Source organism: Equus asinus, chromosome 10 (assembly GCF_041296235.1).
Source record: "Equus asinus isolate D_3611 breed Donkey chromosome 10, EquAss-T2T_v2, whole genome shotgun sequence".
In the NCBI taxonomy this organism is placed as follows: Eukaryota; Metazoa; Chordata; class Mammalia; order Perissodactyla; family Equidae; genus Equus; species Equus asinus.
In genome coordinates, this window is record NC_091799.1 from 21981180 (window position 1) to 22001376 (window position 20197).

General features: G+C 35.6%; 1 protein-coding gene across 8 annotated transcripts in view; it reads right to left on the reverse strand.

The window, feature by feature from the left end:
- RABGAP1 (RAB GTPase activating protein 1) overlaps window positions 1-20197 on the reverse strand; it is a 160619-nt gene that overhangs the window by 114491 nt on the left and 25931 nt on the right. For 5 of the 8 annotated variants that reach the window (XM_014840614.3, XM_014840613.3, XM_070518787.1 and 2 more), the window contains one exon: window positions 792-1026. The exons of 1 other annotated variant lie outside the window; for it this stretch is intronic. In XM_014840614.3, coding sequence (XP_014696100.1) covers window positions 792-1026 — 235 coding nt within the window. Of the gene's footprint in view, window positions 1-758; window positions 1027-20197 lie in introns of all 8 variants that reach the window. 2 more of the 8 variants (XM_070518792.1, XM_070518790.1) reach the window with 1 other exon arrangement.

Sequence of the window (20197 nt, forward strand, 5' to 3'; positions counted from 1 at the left end):
ATTGCCCTAGAAGAAATGCCCATTAAAGCCAGAAATCTCACACGAGAAATCTGTCACTAACACCAAAATTTTCAGGTATTGCTGCAGTGTCATTCCCAAATCTAAAAGGACCTGAGATTCAGATCTGATTTACCTTTCTGCCTCTTCTAATTTGTTTCAACTTTATAATTTACATTTAGGGCAAAAATACATCTAGTATTTTACCACTCTGAAAAATCTTATCTCTGTCTTCTCTCTGATGTGCACCGTTGTAATTATTTTTCTCATTCATCATCTTAGCCACCTTATTATGTTCTCTCAACTCCCTTGCTTGCCCTTTCCCAATAAACATCTACAGTTTTAACACCTTACTTTTCCCAACGAGCCTTTATAATTGCCCTTCTCCTCCTTCCCTGCTATGCCTTTCAGCTCCCTTTTTCAACTTGACAACTATTCCCATAGAGCTACACAGGCCTGAAGCAAACAACTTTTCACCAAGCATTATTCCTCCATTTCTCCAACATTGTACTCAAATTCCTTCTTTCCTGGAAAAATCTTTAAATGTTCTGAAATAAGACTCCCTCAATGTCATTTAACTACTGTTTCTCCTTTTTTGGTATAAATGACATACATTTAAAGGGAAATCAGAATGGTACATATATTTACTCCTCACATCCCCCTAAATCTAGAATGTAGAGTCTAGAGAACAGATAACGGTTTTTGCTTGCTCTGAATCAAACCTAATATAGGGTGGACACTCAAATATTAAAAACAATAACCTTCAGTTACGCAAGCAATGCAGCAATCCTAACCTCCTTGTCCAGGTTTCACTGGCAGGCTCATCTCTGGTTTTTGAAGCCCTACTAGTGGCACAGGGTTAATGGTGGATGAAGCTGAGAGTTGACTAGAAATAGGCCCATCTCCTTCGCCATCCAGTTGTGACCTTTCCACAAGCTCCTTGTCCCCTGGCTGGTCGTCCATTGGAGGATCCATCAGCACATCTGCTAGCTCTTTTTGCAGCTGCTGCTCACTTCCATTCCCTATAATCTAAGGGTCACAAATACACGCAATCAGCAAAATGAGAAACAGAGGCCAGTACTGATTAAAATGGGTCTGCATTTTAGAGAAAATAGTCAGCATTTCTTTTGATATACAGATATCTTCTGAAAGTTTTTAAAAAATAGAATAAACCAAGATCTGCACTAAATAAGAGCTGCAGCTGCTCTCAATTCAGTTTTTCATGAAAAAGTATACATCAAATTTGAGACTAATACCCAGAAATGTATGTGCCTGTCTGTCAATGTTATTAAGTTTTCTACAGCATCCTAAAATAACAATTAAACTATTTGTAATTTACTTGTCTGGTGAGAAATAATGCTGTTAAGAGGAATATATTTAGAAGCTTCTCTTATCCTTAAGAGAAAAGGAACATGTGTTTGCTTCCAAAAGTTATCAATTGAAACATACTTATTAGGTAATAAATTTTCTCATGTATTTTACCACTCCTGCTATAAGTATGTGTCTTGTATTTCTGAGGGAGACTTCTCTGATATGAACAGGTTCTCGGAATTCTGAGACACTTGAATAAACCTGAGGGGATGCATGTATAAAATGGCCCTGAGGAAGAGAAGCACTCCATTTCAATAATGTCAAGTATTTTTCTGGAGTCATGATGGTTTATTATTAGTTGCTCAACAAGGAAGTAAACAAGTGCAAAATCAAGTGGAGACTGCCCAATGATAAGGAAAACCACAAGTGACAAAACCCACTATTGTCATTAAACGCTTATTCAACAAATACAGGAAAAATTAACAAAAGAATTAATTTAGGAAAAGGAAGTCATGATGAAAAGAAGGGGGCTGATTTAGGAGGCTTTCCAAAGACTGAAAAGTTAAAATGAGTGGGGCTATGAGATTGTTGAATGAGGCCTTCCCAGTAAAATTAACCCACAAGTTAAGAAGCAAAATTCCAATAAGAGAGGAACTGTTGGGAAATAACAGAAGATGAACTGAATGTGTTAGAGGGTGAGTACCAAACCTGAATTCCTAACAAATGTACATTTACATTTTTGGCCTTTGCAGAATTAATCAACATTCACAATCTGGGTTCAAACATCTTTTATAACTCTATAAACTTCATGTCCCATTGGCTAGAAATAAAGATTGAGAAACAGTCTCAAGACTTTCTTGCTGACATTTTCCCAAGGAAATTCTAACATGTCAGTTACTCTTGCCTTGGAAATAAGGGCCAGAGAGTGTTTCAGCCTCTCGGCTTCAATGACACTGTCTGCTTCTGTGAACTTCATTTTATGTTTACAGTTACTGCTAATGGAACTACAACTGGGTCAAGTAATTTTAACTCTTTGTTATGCCTGACCCTACACCCGGAAGTGCAATCAAGTTTCTTTTTTCAGAAGTTCTGCTTTCAAAATTTTTTTTCAAAGCACCTAAAAAACAAACTAGAGCTTAGCTCCAATTAACCTCTTATTCTTTCAGAACTGAAGAAATACTGTATCACCTGCAGTAAACAAAAGATAGCCTAACTGAACCTAAACTGTTTTCCAAGGGGAAGGAGAAATAATATAAATAGGACAGTTACAGCTTCCTGAAAATAGATGGAGAAAAGATATTAGACTCCATGTTTAAGCAATTAGTAATTATAGCTGGGAAGGCCATCATTAAAAGAGCAAGCTAAATTAAAGAGAAGACATCATGTTTTCCAAGCTATGAAGTGCTGTTGGGTTCTTTGGTATAGAGGGTAAGTAAACTCAAGTTTTCTGTTGGATAGGTTGCCTACATTGTAATATATTCACCAATCACAAAAATAGATCTAACCTTGAAAGAAAACATGTTTATATGTTTGTCTTTTGTGTTTACACATGCTTATCTCAAATTCTTCCCTCATTTATAAAGTGCATAAACATAAGAACTGCCTTCCACTTCCTTAACTCCTCCTTAAAGGCTAGGAAAAAGTAATGTACACACACAAAAATGTTGATTTTTAAAAGCTACTTAAAAATAGCAACTTAACATATGCCTCAGATAATTACATCCAATACAATACTCAAGGATTATCATGTTAGATCATTCGTGAATCTTCAGTCCAATTTCAAAATTACTATCTGTCACACTATAAACTACATACTTAAACCAATTAAGTTTTTTGCTTTTTTTTTTTTTTTAAAGACAGTCAATTAATCTTCCCTAGGCCTATCTGGGAAACGTTCAGCAATGCTTTTCAAGGTGCTCAAACTTTCGCATGCATCAGAATTACCTGGAGAACTTGTTAAAACACAAACTGTTGGGCCCTAACCAAATTCCAATTCAATAAGTCTGGGGTGGGCCTAAAATCTGCAGTTTTTTTAAAGTTTCCAAGAGACGGTGATGCTGCTAGAATGGGGACTGCATTCTAAGAATCAACCTTAGATTAAAGGTTCTTAACCATGACTACACAACATGATTATCAATTTTATTAGAGAGCATGTCAAAATTCAAATACCTGTTCCTCTCTCTGTCCCCTCACGTCCCACCCTGACAACTAAATCAGCCTCAGAGGTAAAGCCGGGGCATATGCATTTTTAAGAACCTCCACAGGTGATTTATAAAACAGATGGCAGGCCAGATTAGGCCAGGAGGCTGTAGTTTGTTGATCCTAGAATAGATGAACAGCTTAAACAAACCAGCAACTGCTTATCTCTAGACTTCTTGTTATGACAGAAAAATAAACCCACTATCAATAGAGCTTTCTTTTCCCTGCTGCCAAAAGCATCCCTAACAGACACCACAATCCCTAAAATAAATGTAGTTGCAGGTAAAGTAATCAAGACACTGTGGTACTAGTGAAAGGGCAGATACAAAGATCAATGGAACAAGAGAATCCAGAAATAGACGCACACATATATGGCCAATTGGTTTCAACCAAGATGGCACGGTAATTCAATAGAGAAAGGTAATGAAATAAAATGATACTAGAACAATTAACTTGACACATGCAAAACGTGGATCTCAACCAATACTTCACATCATATACAAAAAATAATGAAAAATGGATCACAGACCTAAATGTCAATTTTAAACTATAAAACTTACAGAAGAAAACAGGAGAAAATCTTTGTGATCCTGGGACACACAGATTTTTTTTTATGACACAAAAAATATGCATAAAAGAAAAAACTGTTAAGATGCACTTTATCAAAGCTAGAAACGTGTGCTCAAAAGACATTGTTAAGAGAATGAAAAGCCACAGATTTCGAGGAAATATTTGCAAATCATTTATCTGATAAAGGATTTATATCCAGAATATATGGAGAACTCTTCTAACTCAGTAATAAGAACACAAACAACCCAATTTTTTTAAAAAGGGCATTTCACCAAATGAGATATACAGATAGCAAGCAAATGAAAGAAACTCACTATCATTAGCCATTAGGGAAATTGAAACCACAACAGGATGCCTCTATACGCCTATAAAAGAATGGCTAAAATTAAAAACAAACCAATCCTGACAATACCAAGGGCTGACAAAGATGTGAAGCAACTAAAAAACTCATACATTGCTGGTGGGAAGGCAGAATGGTAATCAGTTTAGCAGTTTTTCATGAATTTATAAAGTTAAACATACATGTACCATATTACTCACTTCTAGGTATTTACCCATGAAAAATAAAAACATATGTCTATACAAAGACCTGTTTGTGAATGTCTACAGCAGCACTATTCATAATTGCCAAAAACTGAATACAAAGTAAATGTTTGTCAACTGGTGAATGGATATACAAACTACTATATATCCATAAAATGGAATAGTACTCAGCAATAAAAAGAAATGAATTACTAATATACACAATAACATGGATGAATCTCAAAAGCATTATTTTAAGTAAAAGAACCAAGACACAAAAGACTCATATTGTATGATTCCATTTATATGGCATTTTGGAAAAGGCAAAACCATAGAGACATAAATCAGATCATTGTTTGCCAGGGGCTAGGAAGCAGGGAAAAGGACTGACTAAAAAGAACCAGAAAGGGACTTTTTAGAAGGATGAAAATATTTGGAACAATAAAAATATTCTCTATCTTGATTGCAGTGGCGGTGATTACATAAGAGTTTATATTTATTGAAGCTCACAGAACTGTATACCTAAAAGGGCTGCATTTTACTATGTAAATTTTACCTCAATAAACTTGACTTAAAATAGAAAGGGGATATTGATAGTGGAGGAAGCTGTGCATATGTAGGGGCAGGGGATATATGGGAAATCTCTGTACCTTCTTCTCAATTTTGCTGTGAACCTAAAACTGCTTTAAAAAATAAAGTCTAAAAAAAATAGAAAAAATGTGTTTTCTATGAACATGAAATTTGAGGACACAACTGTTCCTTTTTTCTTTCTGCCCCTCAAAAGGTGTTTATCCAGGATTCTATTTTTGGCAATAACCTCATTTTATAGACGCTCCTGTGTCATCTCATCTACTCCCAATGATAGACAAACAATTCCTAATATATACCTACAACCCCTTCCTCAACTGTCTACTGGACAGACCGCTTCAGCTAGATATTCCAAAATTATTTTGCCAAAACTTAACTCACTAATCCTCCTCCTGTATCCTTTTTTTCAAATCAATGAATTGCACTACTATCCACTCAGTGGCCAAAGGACCACAATCATCCTTCACTCCTCTCATTCCCACACTACTCACAAATAGTACTGATCCTTGCTCAGCTGTGCACTTCTTCCTTCTCTCTCTCGGCATAGCTAGTACCATAGGACAGCCTCTTTCATTTTACAAAAGCCTACTGGAAAGGTAGTAGTTTCCCTGCCTTCTTTCCCTCCCCTCTCTGACCTGTCTTTCATGTGGCCATTCAAGTTATAATCGCTAATCTTAGTTCTGATCAAGCACTGCCTTATTTTTAAACCCTTCCATGTTTCCTCAATGCCCATAAGATAAAACCCAAATTCATATATTCCATGTTTTCCACAACTCTGCCCAAGTTATCTTTCTATCTCTTATCAATTATATCAAACTACCCAACTTCCCCAGGACACATCACAAACTCTCAAGCATCTAGACTTTGCAGACTGTCCTCCTTCCTGGAAAGCCGCCCTCTCCTTCTCTTTTCTATTCTTTAAGACCAAGCTTAAAGTCTGTTACCTCCTCTGGGAGATCTTAACCCTGCTATACAGGTTTCATCACTCCCTCCTTAGGGAGTATGCTACCATAATATTAGCATACATGTTTATTCTAGCATTGCTACTCATTTTAGACAATACTTCTTTAGTGGGCCCCTTGAACCAGACTGGGCATTATTAGATAGCAGAGAATGTTTCTTATCATTTTTTTTTGAGGAGGAGGATTAGCCCTGAGCTAACAGCTGCCAATCCTCCTCTTTTTGCTGAGAAAGACTGGCCCTGAGCTAACATCCATGCCCATCTTCCTCCACTTTATACGTGGGACGCCTACCACAGCATGGCGTGCCAAGTGGTGCCATGTCTGCACCTGTGATCCGAACCAGTGAACCCCAGGCCACGGAAGCAGAACACGCAAACTTAACCGCTGCGCCACAGGGCCGGCCCCTCATGCTATCTTTATATTTCCAAAGGTTTGGGTAGCAACTGGTACAGAGTATATCTACAATACATTTACTGAACTGAATTTTATAAATGCAAAGAATAGAAGCCAAGTAGTATTATTTTACCCAATTTGGATATTGGATACTCTACAGATTTTGGTTATAGAAAATGAATTCTAAATGATTTATTTTAGTTTTGTTCACTACTTGAAAAAAAGAAAAACAAATACCATCATTTCCTGTTTTTCTGCAAGTGCCATTAAGGTTTAACATTTACAATAAGAATACTGGCAGGACCAAATAGCATTCTGCAAAATACAAACAATAAACTTTATTTTTAAAGTCCAACAAAGATTTCTAACTTAATTTGGCACAAATATAAATAACAAAGCACATATGTATGGATATTACGATTAAGGGTCATGTTTAGATTTGTGTTCATCTCCACATAATCTACATTAAGAAGACGAGGGGAGAGTTCTTTAGGAAACAGCCCTAATTGAGAGAAAAAACAGTAAGTAAAAAGTAGCCAACTTAGCAGCTCCTCTAAACACAGACATAAATGTTTGCAAGGACAGAGACTGCATAGTGAATGATTTAATCACAATTCTTCTTACAAAGCAGGGTGGTAGTAAAAAAAAAATCTGGGACAAGAGCTGGCTTGTGACACAACTACAGGGAGCACAATTCACATCCTATAGTATGTGAACAGCACTCCCCTGGGACTGAAGAAAGTGCAGCCTATGAAACCATCCTTAGTAGTCTTACTTGGGTCCCATAGTAAGATAGAACTGAGAAAGACAGACTCTGCTGGCTGTGAGCAAATTAACCTCTGGGAACCACAACTGTCTCTTCTCTAAAATGAGGACATTGATATCTAAGTTCCAGGATTGTAATGCGGGTTCAAGGATACAATAATATCATTATTGGGTACTTACTGTTTCTATTTCAGGCACCGTATCATGTGATTTTTACAGGAATTATCTCATTCCTCACATCACAGTACTTGTCAATTAGTAAGCATCCAGTTAGTATCTCCCTACCCCACTTTCAGCTACTTATAAATAAAATCCACCCACCGGAGTTGAGGTTCCAAAAAGCAAGTAATAACTTTTAAAAAAAAGTAGTTCTAAAAAATTGTGATAAAAAAATAAAACAAAATAAAATTAAGGTAAAATTAAAAAGAAAAAAAAGGTAATTCTTCCATTTTCCATGGTCCAGAGAAAACTAAGAACACACCTACTATTCATGTGCAAAAGAAGCATTACTGGAATAACATCTGTTCTTTCTAATTATATCAAATAAAGGTAATAACTTATATAGTAGAATTGGCTACAAGTCTATTTCCTTGAGAGCAAAACTGTATTTAAGGAACCAAAGGACAAAATGTTCCCAAGGGAACATCCAGAGTCATTTCCTGTCTTAATTTTCTGCTTCTAACTTTATAGGCCCTGTTTCCCTTCACTGCAACAATACCAACTAGGTCCCACTTGATTTGCCAGTTACAGAAAGCTACTTGAGGCAGTTTGGGACCCTTTTCTAGTAAAGATCTTTTGTCTTCAAGAAAGCATGCTTAGGAAACGACAGTGTGTGCTTGAGAAATCCATAGATGATCAGAAAATTAAAGAAAAACCCCTGATGATCTACGGTTCTCACTACTTGTGTCATACTGCAGCGAAAATATAAACAAAAGGGGTTCAAAATGAGTAATTTTGCTCAGCTTCAGCGTAAAAGCTAAGCCATTTCGAAACAAGTATATAAATCTCAGTTTTATCAGGAAGCAAGGTACAAAAGAGCCAGAAGTTCAATTTGGATACTGGAAAGTACAGTTACTAATCTCAAATGCACACACATACTTGTTCTGTGATCTTTGATAAATCACTGAGTCTCTCTGTGTCATATTTATAAACTGTAGTTGTTCTGATTATCCATTTCTTTATCTTACTGTACGAAGGAAGGACCAGAGAAACAACCTGAAATTACTATTAGGAATTATTAACATTAACTTGAAAAGGGAAAGGGGAAGAACAGAACCTTGTGAACTCATCCTAAAAAATCAACTGAAGAAAGACCCAAAATATTTATGGTTGTTTTGCTAAATAATGGGATTATGGCTGGGTTTTACTTACTGTCTGAATTTTCTATATCAAGCACACATACTTTTATAATTAGAGAAAACAAAGGATAAAAAGGTTATTTGAATCCTTTGAGAAAAAGAAAAGCAAGCACATTCAATTCTACTATACACAGTGGTCCTGACTGCAGGTCCTTTCAAGCCTCTTGATCTTTGCTCATGTCACAGACTCTTTTTTGAGAAATTTTTTGAGAAATTCTTAATCATTCTTTAAGGCTTTGCTCAATTGTTATCTACCCTATGAAACTCTTTTTCTTCTTCAGGCAACAATTACCTTCTCATATAATTCTGTGCATATTTATATTCTAGCACTTGATGAATTTTATCATGATGACATTTACTTACATGTCTCCCTCCCCCACCACCAAGATCCCCTTAATTAAACTGTGTTCAAGGTTCAGTAACTTTACTTGCTGAATAAAACATCTGTATTACAGAGAAGATAACCTGATTCTAAAAAAAGGAGTATCAGAAACTGAGTCAGAAGATTACTTTAAGCAATACTGAATGAGCAGGAGTGACTTCCGTATTTGCTAACTACTTTAATAAAGCTTGGCAACTTTTTTCCAACTAAAATAATGTCAGTTGGAGTTTTCAAGAAGAAAACCCTACCCACAACTAGAAGGACCTGCAACTAAGATATACAACTGTGTACAGGGGGGTTTGGGGAGATAAAGCAGAAAAAAAAAAAAGAAGAAAACTCTGTGAAGATTAAAAAGCTTAAAAAATTCTCTAACTGAACTTTCTGCCTAAGTAGTAGTAGCTCATCAACATACCCCCAACCAACATTTATAAAATATCTTTTGACTAAGAGCTAAGGGTGTAAGGTTCCTACACGAGAGGAGTCAAGTAGAGAAAACACAACATGTTTTGAATTTATGGAAAGTACTCAAATGTTGATGTGAGTTGCTGAAACATTTTATGAAGAAAAATACCTTTTTTAGAACTATACCATCACATCAAGGTTTTCTGTAAAGGCTTACATAAAGCATTATGCTCTCCAGGAAGCCTTCCCTGACTCCTCCCCCAAGCTAAGATAGGTTTCCATCCCCTCTGTTCTATAGCACCCTTTGATAACCTCTACCATAGCATTTATCAAACTATACTGTTGTTGAAAACGAAATACAGCACAAAATCTCTACAGCTCCTCTATCAAGAGGTATACTCTATTTCCCTCAACCCATAAATCTGGACTGGCTTTGACTAGCAGAATATGGCAGAAGTGACAGTATGCAATTGCTAAGCCTTACCTTAAAAGAGTCTGCCCTAAGATTGTCATGCTGTGAGGAAGCCTAAGATGAAAAGACTAGATGGAAAGACAGGCCCAGCAGTCCCAGTCAAGCCCAGTAGCCAGCGAAGGCAGAAGCTGAAGTTGTATGAGCCTAAGCAAGTCCAGCAAAACTGCCCAGTCAATCCACAAAATCATGAGAAATAGTAAATTATCGTTTTAAGCTACTGAGTTCTGAGGTCGTTTGTTACAAAGCAAAGACTCATAGAAAGGACTGCAACAAGATTTTTAACAACTGTCCTCTACCCTAAGCTATAAGCATCCTGAGGACAGGAACCATGTCCAATTCATCTCCATTCTCATTCAGCCTTTCAAGAGCTTCTCTTTGGCTGTGATGTTCTGCAGTTTTACTGTTAGCCTGTTTGGGACTCGCTATGTTTTTTGAAACAGAGGATTTATATCTTTTATCACTTTTGGAAAATATTCAGCTATCACCTCTTCTAGTATTTCCTTCTTCCCCATTCTATTCTTAAGGAACACTAAGGTATATGTTGATCCTTCTCATTCCACTCACCATGTCTCTTAACTGCTTTTTTATATTTTATCATCTTTCAATGCTATTTTCTGGGTAATTTCCTCAGCTTCATTTTGCAGGTATTTGATTTTCTCTCCAGTAATGTCTAATCTGCTTTTTAACACATGTGCTGCACCTTTAATTGCACTGGCTCTAATCTTCAATCATTTTAATCATATCTATCTTAAGGTTACAACTAATAATTCATAGGCCTGAGTTTTAGTGAGTTTGATCCTGCTGGGGTTTGCTGATTCTTGCTTGTGGAGAATGGTCCTTTGTAAATTTTGATTTGTGTGCTATTCTTTATCAGGGTTACCTGTGGGAATACCATACAGCCTGGGCAACAAATGTCCACCCAAGGTAGTTACACAGTTGACTCTGTCAGGGGCTGCAAGAGTATTACCAACCCAGGAACATGCAGGGAATAGAAATTCAAACCCCAAACATACAAGAAGGCAAGCCAATGGGTACAAATTCTCAAGACTCCCCTTCAAACCGGTGTCTAAGCTAAGACATATAAGCTTCTTTATTTTTTCCTTGTGACTGTAGGCAGGTTAATTTTTTTTCAAGAATATCCTTTCAGTTAGGATGTATCTCTTGAGGGTGCTTTATCAGGAAATCTCAGTTCTAACATCTCTCTCTGTAAAACCCAAGCCCTTACCTCTTACCCAGTTTAGCTATCAAAACCCAAGTCCACTGATTATAAAGAACAGCAAATTCCTGCAGTGCAGCCCCAATGTCGGCTCTACATACAGTTCTGGCTTTCAGTTCCCTCTTTGCTTTTGTTCCTTGGGGATTTCCTTTACTTTCCCGTAAATACAGTAATGCAATGAAAAGGGTGTGTGTTATATATCATGCAGCTTTCCTAAGTATTTTGTATTGGGACATTTTACAGTTTTATAGGCCATTATATTTCAAAAACTGGGAGTTCTTATTCTCAGTGCCCAAAACAGCACTTAGTAGATTAAAAGCTGTCAACTGAATATTCAAAAAAACACTCAATTAGGACTTCTAGACTGAAAGAGTGACAGACCTTTTAAATGTATTTTCTAAATCCAATGCAATTTTAAAATCTACTAGTCACCGAGAACAAGTTTCAAAAAGAAAAGTGAGCAACACATTTGAAGTAATCCCATTATACTTTCTTCTGATGACAGATCTCATAGATTTAACTAAATAATTTTATTATTTTTCCACTTACAGTTCTATATAAAATAAACTAATATACTGCAGATGTACTGAAATTACATGGAAATACATAGAGGAAATATTAATTTGGAGATTATGTTGTTCAATTTCCTCATCTACAGAAGAATCTCTTTTTGGTAAACAAGATAGAGGAGAGAGCAAGAAAAAAGTTCTCTGGAGGAGCCCTGAGCGTCCTTCCCACTTATCATAAATGGTTCATCAAATTAGAAACTGGAAGAATAAGTCAAACAGTACTTCAAAAATTAACTAAATTTTCAAACGGAAGAAATCCAAAAGGAGAGAAGATTGATTTGTTTGTATCTGTATTCCTTTATGCTGTGTTCCTTCTTATTACAGAAATTGTTCCTCAGCTAAGCCCTCCACTTAAGCACAGGAAACCCTCCTCCCTAATGTAATCAAAGAGTTTCCTTTTCTTTTACACTAGCAATGTCGCCCTGTTTACTGAATAATTCTTATCAGTATATAAATATCATAAAATTCCTCACTGGAACCTATATCACCCTTCAGCTACCACTTCATTTTCCTTCTCCTCTTTTTTACCAAAACTCCTTGAAACAGTTGTCTATATTATGGCCACTTCTTCCTCACTTCCTCACCTTCCATGTACTACTCAAACCACATTAATCCTGCTAATGCTATCATCTTTCTCTTTGAAAACAAAAAACACTCTTATTAAGATCATCAAGGCCTCTGTCTTACCACTTCTCAGTCACCATCTAAAGCAACCTCTCAGAATTGAAAATACCTAGTTACTTGCGCTTCTTGAAACACTTTCTTCATTTCATTTCTCTTCCAAGGCATTCCAATCTCCTAGTTTTCCTTACATCTCACAAGCTATTTCTTTGCAGTCTTCTCTGCTGGTTTCTCTTCATTTTAATCTCTAAATGTTGAAGTACCCCAAGAATCATTCTTCAGTATCTACACTCACTCTATGGGTGATCTCATCTAATCCCACAGCCTTCAATACCATCTTTACACTGTTGAAGCCAGCCACAATTTCTCCTGAGCATCAATCTCATACGTCAGTTAGCTATCTGACATCTAAAAATGGACATCTAATAGTCATCTCAGATTTAATATGTCCTAAGCAGAATTTAAGATTCCCCTGTCCCCTGCCTCAATCCAGGTCTTCCTATCTCTTTCCCATCTCAGTAAGTGGCACTACCAGATACCTAATAGCTCAGGCCAAAATCCAGGAATCCACTGTTTACGTCTCTTTGCATCAAATCCTACATCTAATGTGTCCATTCTAACACCAATCAGTTAGATATTGAAAATATATCCTGAATCAGAGCACATTCACCCTCTAGTCCAAACCAACATTATCTATCCCTTTCATGACTAAAAAAGCCTCCTATCTGCTTTTCTTGCTCCCAGTCTTGTCCCTCCCTGCCAATCCTCCATACAGCAGCCGGATATAAGTTATATGCAATTCACCCATTTAAAGTGAACATTTTATGGTTTTGAGTATATTCACATACATGAGCAACCATCACCAAACTCAAATTTAAACTATTTTCATCACTTCAAAATGAAACACCATACCCCTTAGGTATCTACTCCCTCTTCCCTCAATATCTCCAGGTCTGAGCAACCACCAATCTATCTTCTGCTTTTAAAGATCTGACTATTCTAGAAATTTCATATTAATGGAGTCATATAATTTGTGGACTTTTGTGTCCTGCTTGTCACTTAAGATAATGTCTTCGATGTTCATCTACATTTAGCACTTATCAGTACTTCATTCCCTTTTATGACCAAATAATATTCCATCATACATCACATTTTATCTATCCATCTAGTAGTTGATAAACATTTAAGATGTTTAGCTCTTTATATAGCCTAGATACAAGTACTTTATGATTTGCAAATATTTCCTCTCATTCTGTGGCTTGTCTTTTCACTTTCTTGATAGTATCCTTTGAAGTAGAAAAGATTTTTAATGTTGATGCAGTCTAATTTTATCCATTTTTTCCTTTGTTGCTTGTGTTTTTGGTGTGATATCTAAGAATCCACTGCCAAATCTAAAGTCATGAAAATTTACCCCTCTGTTTCTTCTAAGAATTTCATACTTTTAGCTCTTACATTGAGGTCTTTGATCCATTTTGATCTAGTTTTTGTATATGGCGTGGAGTACAACTTCATTCTTTTGAACGTGGCTATCCAGCTGTCCCAGCATAATTTGCTGAAAAAAATATCCATTCCCAATTGAATGGTATTAGTACCCCTGTCTAAATTAGCTGACCACAGAAACATGGTTCTATTTCTGAAGTCTCAAACGTATTCCAGTGATCTATATGCCTATCCTTATGTCAGTACCACATTGTCTTGATTACCACTGTTTTATAGCAAAATTGCAAAGTGTGAGTCCTCTGACTTTGTTATTTGTTTTCAAGATTATTTTGTTTTTGTTTTTTTTTTTAAATTAATGTTATGATAGATTACAACCTTGTGAGATTTCAGTTGTACATTTTTGTTAGTCATGTTGTGGGTACACCACTTCCCCCTTTATGCCCTCCCCCCACCCCCCCTTTTCCCTGGTAACCACCGATCTGATCTCCTTATCAATATACTAACTTCCACCTATGAGTGGAGTCATATAGAGTTCGTCTTTCTCTGACTGGCTTATTTCGCTTAACATAATACCCTCGAGGTCCATCCACGTTGCTGTGAATGGGCCAATTTTGTCTTTTTTGATGGCTGAGTAGTATTCCATTGTGTATATATACCACATCTTCTTTATCCAATCATCAGTTTCTGAGCATGTAGGCTGGTTCCACATCTTGGCTATTGTAAATAATGCTGCGATGAACATAGGGGTGCAACGGACTCTTGAGATTTCTGATATCAGGTTCTTAGGATAGATACCCAGTAATGGGATGGCTGGGTCATAGGGTATTTCTATTTTTAACTTTTTGAGAAATCTCCATACTGTTTTCCATAGTGGCTGTACCAGTTTGCATTCCCACCAACAGTGTATGAGGGTTCCTTTTCCTCCACAACCTCTCCAACATTTGTCGCTTGTTTTCAAGATTATTTTGGATATTCAGGGTCCATTGCAATCCCATATGAATTTTAGAATTGGCATGTTAACCTCCACCAAGTTATCTGGAATTCTGAAAGGATTGCATTGAATGTGTAGATCAATTTGAGGAGTAATGCCATTTTAACAATGAATCTTGTAATGCATGAACACTGGATGATTTTCCACTTATTTAGATCTTAATTTTTTTCAGAAATGCCTTGCAGACTTCAGAGTAAAAGATTTGCACTTTAACTTAATACTAAGTATTTAATTCTTTTTGATGCGATTATAAATAGAATTTTCTTCTCATTGTCATTTTAAGATTGTTCATTGCCAAGCGTACAGAAATAAAATTGATTTTTTTAATACTGATCTTGTATCCTGCAATATTGCTGAACTTCTTTACTAGCTTTAATAATCTTTTTGGTGGATTTCTTAGGATTTTCTATATACAAGATCTTGTCAACTGCAAATAGATATAGTTTTTACTTCCTTCTTTCCAATATGGATGGCTTTTATATTTTTGCATGCCTAACCACTCTGGGTATAACCTCCAGTACAACGTTAAACAGAGGTAGTAAGTGCAGACATCCAAGTCTTGAACCTGAACTTAGGGAGGAATATCTACTCTTTTACCAACAGGAATGATTATAGCTGTGGGTTTTCCATAGATGCTCTTATCAGGTTGAGGAAGTTCCATTCTATTAATAGTTTGACTAGTTTTCTTCATTTGTTTACTTTCATGAAATGGTGTTGGATTTTATCAAATGCTTTTCCTGTATCTATTGAAATGCTCATATAGTTTTTAATTCCATTGATATGGTATACCACATTAATAGATTTTCAGATGTTAAACGAAACTTGCATTCCTGGGATAAATCCCACTTGGTCATGGTGTGTAACCCTTTTTATATGTTACTGAATTAGGTCTGCCAGTATTTTGTTGAGGATTTTTCTGTTCATATTTATAAGAGATAATGATGTGTAGTTTTTTGGTGATGTCTTTATCTAATTTTGGCATCAGGGTAATACCATCTTCGTAGAATGAGTTAGAAAATATTCTCTCCTTTTCTATTTTCTGGAGAGTTTGTGAAGAACTAGCATTCTTACTTAAATGTCTGGTAGAATTCAGCAATGAAGCCATCTAGGCCTGGGCTTTCTTTGTGGGTACATTTTTTATTACTAAATCAATCTCGTTACATGTTTATTCATACTATTTATCAGTTTTGTTAGTGTTTTTCTAGAAATTTATCTATTTCATCTAAGTTCTCTAACTTATTGGCATATTATTGTTCATAATATTCCTTTATAATCCTTTTTATTTATGTAAGTTTGGTAGTAATGTTTCCCCTTTCATTTCTGATTCTAGTAATTTGTGTCTTCTTTATTTTCCTGGTCAATGTAAAATTTTGCCAATTTTATTGATCTTTTCAAAGAACCAGCTTTTGGTTTCACTGATTTTCTCTGTAGTTTTTCTGTTCTCTATCTCATTAATTTCCACTCTAATCTTTTATTTCCTTTCTTCTGCTTGTTTTAGGGTTTAGTTTGCCCTTTTCCCCCAATGTTTTAAGGTGAAATATTAGGTTATTGATCCGAGATCTTCCTTCTTTCACATATAGGAATTTACAGGTAGAAACTTCCCAGAGGCATTAGGCTACATCCTGTAAGTTTTGACATGTTGTATCTTCATTTTCATTATCTCAAAGTATTTTCTAGTTTCCCTTTTGATTTCTTTGACTCATAGGTTATTTAGGAGTATGTTGTTTAATTTCTACGTTTGTTACTTTTTCAGCTTTATTTCTGTTATTGATTTCTAGTTTCATTCCACTGTGGCTGGAAATATACTTTAGGTGCACTTAATAAGAATATATTCTGTTGCTCTTGAGTGTTCTACAGATATCTGTTAGGTCAAAATGGTTTACAGTGCTGTTTTAGACTTCTATTTACCTATTGATCTTCTGCCTGATTTTTCTATCCATTATTGAAAGTGGGTATTACCGTGTCCAACAGTTCCTGAACTATATTTCTCTCTTCATTTCTGTCACTTTTTGCTTCATGTATTTTGGAGTTCCTTTATAAGGAATATCATTGTTGCATCTTCCTGGTGGATTGACCCTTGTAAGATCATAAAATGTTAAATTTTCATCTTTTTAAAATCTATTTATATCTTTGAATTTAAGTGTGTCTCCTGTCAAGAGCACAGAGTTGAACAATATTTTTTTATGTAATGTTGAGTTTTTATTTTTGATTATATTACTTAATCCATTCACATTTAATGTTACTATTTAGGGCCGGCCTGGTGGCGCAGCGGCTAAGTTAAGCACATTCTGCTTCTTGGCGGCCTGGGGTTCGCCGGTTCGGATCCTGGGTGTGGACATGGCACCATTTGGCAGGTCATGCTGTGGTAGGCTCCCATATATGAAGTAGAGGAAGATGGGCATGATGTTAGCTCAGGGCCAGTCTTCCTCAGCGAAAAGAGGAGGATTGGCAGCAGTTAGTTCAGGGCTAATCTTCCTCAAAAAAAAAAAAAAAGTTACTCTTTATACAGTTCAATTTAGGTATGCCAGTGTACTTTTAGCTTTTCATACACATTTCAAGTATTTTTCATGTGCTAGGCACAGGATGCTTGGTTAACAGTTTTTTGAGAACTTTAAATGTTATCCCACTGGCTTCTAGCCCCTACTGTTTCTAAGAAGTCAGCTGTAAATCTTATTGGCATTTCTTTGTGAGTGATAAGTGACTTTTCTCTTGGTACTTTCAAGATTATCTCCTTTTCTTTGGTTTTTAGCATTTTTACTAAGATGTGCCTTTTTGTGGATCGTTTACTTAAGAGTGTGTTGAGCTTTCTGGATGTGTAGATTACTGGTTTTCAATAAATGTGAGACTTTTCAGACACTGTTTCTTCCAATATTTTTTCTGCTCATTTCTCTCTTCTTCTGATACTCACATACGAGTATGTTGATCTGCTTAACAATGTCTCATCTTTCTCTGAGGCTCTGATCATTTTCTTCAGTGTTTTTTCTTTCTGTTCTTTTGATATTTCTAATCTATTTTCAAGTTCTCTAATCCTTTCTTTTTAAAAAATCAAATTTATTAGGGCATATATGATATACATTAAACTGCAAATATTTTAAATGTACACTCTGATGAGTTTTGACATAGGAATACACTCATGAACTCATTACCACAATCAGGACAGTGAACATAGCTGTAACGCCCCAAACTTCCTTGTGCCCTTTTTGTATCCCACTCTTCTTCCCCACCCCATTATCCCACCACTGACCTGTTTTCTGTGACCATAGATTAGTTGTCCATCTTCTAGAATTATATATAAATGAAACATACGGTATGTGCTTTTTTACTGGGGGGGGGTGTCCGGTTGCTTTCACTCAGCTTAATTATTTTGAGATTCATTCATAATTGTGGTAAAAATAGTTCATTTTTTCAAGATTTTAAACACTTCTTACATTTTATTTATTTTTTATGAAAGGTCTGAGAAATGGACTATTTTTTTATATACCTTTTGTCCAACTTTATTGTCTTAATTGAAATAAAACATGGTGTAAGTTTAAGGTGTACAATGTGATGATTTGATACATGTATATATTATAAAATGATTGCCACAATAAGCTTAGTTAATACATTCATCAACTCACATAATTACCATTTTTTTTGTGGGTGGTGAGAACATTTAAGATTTACTCTCTTAAGAACTTTCAATTAATTATACAATATAGTATTTAACTATAGTTGGTACAGTATTTAAATACAGTTAGTACAGTATAGTATTTAAATATAGTTAACTATAGTTACAATGCTGTACATTAGATCCCAAAAACTTATTCACTGCATAATTGAAAATTTGTGCTCTTTTTGACTAATATCTCTCCATTTCTACTACCACTAACCCCTGCCCTCCTGGCCGTGGCAACCACCATTTTACTGTTTCTCTGAGTTCAGCATTTTTAGATTCCACATATAAATTGTGGAATGTGGAATACGTTGTTTCCACTTCTGTTTGTTCCAAGACATTTATTTTCTTTTTTGATTTCTTCTTTGACCCATTGGTTGTTCAGGAGTGTGTTGTTTAATTTCCATGTATTTATGGATTTTCAAATTTTTCTCCTGTTACTGATTTCTAGTATTACATTACTCTGGTCAGAAAAGATACTTGGTATTAAAAGATTTGTTTTGTGACTAGCATACAATCCATCCTGGAGAATGTTTCATATGCACTTAAGAAGATTGTGTTCTCTGCTGCTGTTGGATGGAATGTTCTGTATATGTCTGTTAGCTCCATTTGGTCTAAAGGATAGTTCAAGTCCAATGTTTCCTTATTGATTTTCTGTCTGGATAATCTACCCATTTTTGAAAATGAGGTACTGAAATCTACTATGACTGATTGTACTATTGTTCATTTCTCCCTTCAGATCTCTTAGATTTGCTTAATATATTTAGAGGCTCTGATATTGGGTGCATATTTACAACTGTTATATCCTCTTGATGAATTGACCCATTTATCATTACATAATGACCTTTGTCTCTTCTTAATTATGTTTTTGACTTGAATTTTGCTTTGTCTGATATAAATTTAGCTATCCCTGCTCTCTTTTGGTTTCCATTTGCATGGAATAACTTTTCCGTCTCTTCAGACTGAATCTATGTATGTCCTTAAAGCTGAAATGAGTTTGTTATAGGCAGCATATAGTGAGGTCTTGTTTTTCGTCCATTCAGACACCCTATGTCATTTCATTGCAGAATTTAATTCATTTGCACTTAATGTAATTACTGACAGGTAAGAACTTACTAATGCTGTTACAGTTTTCTAGTTCCCTTGTTCCTTTCTTCCTCTCTTATTGTCTTTCCTTGTGAACTGATGATTTTCCATAGTGATATACTTTGATTCCCTTCTTTTTACGTTTTATGTATCTATTGTAGGTTTTTGCTTTGTGGTTACCATGAGGCTTACATAACACATCTTACATACAGATACAACAGTATATTTCACATTAGCAACAACTTAACTTCAATTGCATACAAAAACTCTACCTTTTACCGCTCGCCCCACCCCCATATTTTATGTTTCTGATGTCACAATCTGACTCTTTTTATACTATGTATTCATTGTAGCTACAGCTATTTTTAATACCTTTGTCCTTTAACCTTTATACTAGAGTTAATCAACACACCCCCACATTACAGAATTAGAGTAGCCTGATTTTTAAGATATACTTAGCTTTTCCAGTATGTTTTGTATTTTCAGATGTTTCCATGTTATTAGTTAGTGTTCTTTCATTTCAGGTTGAAGAACTCCTTTCAGCATTTCTCATTAGGTCTAGTGATGATTAACTCCCTCAGCTTTGATTTAGGAATATCTTTCTCTCTCCATTTCTGAAAGACAACTTTGCCAAGTAAAGTATTCTTGGTTGGGCAGTTTTTTACTTTCAGCACATTGACTATATCATCCCACTCTCTTCT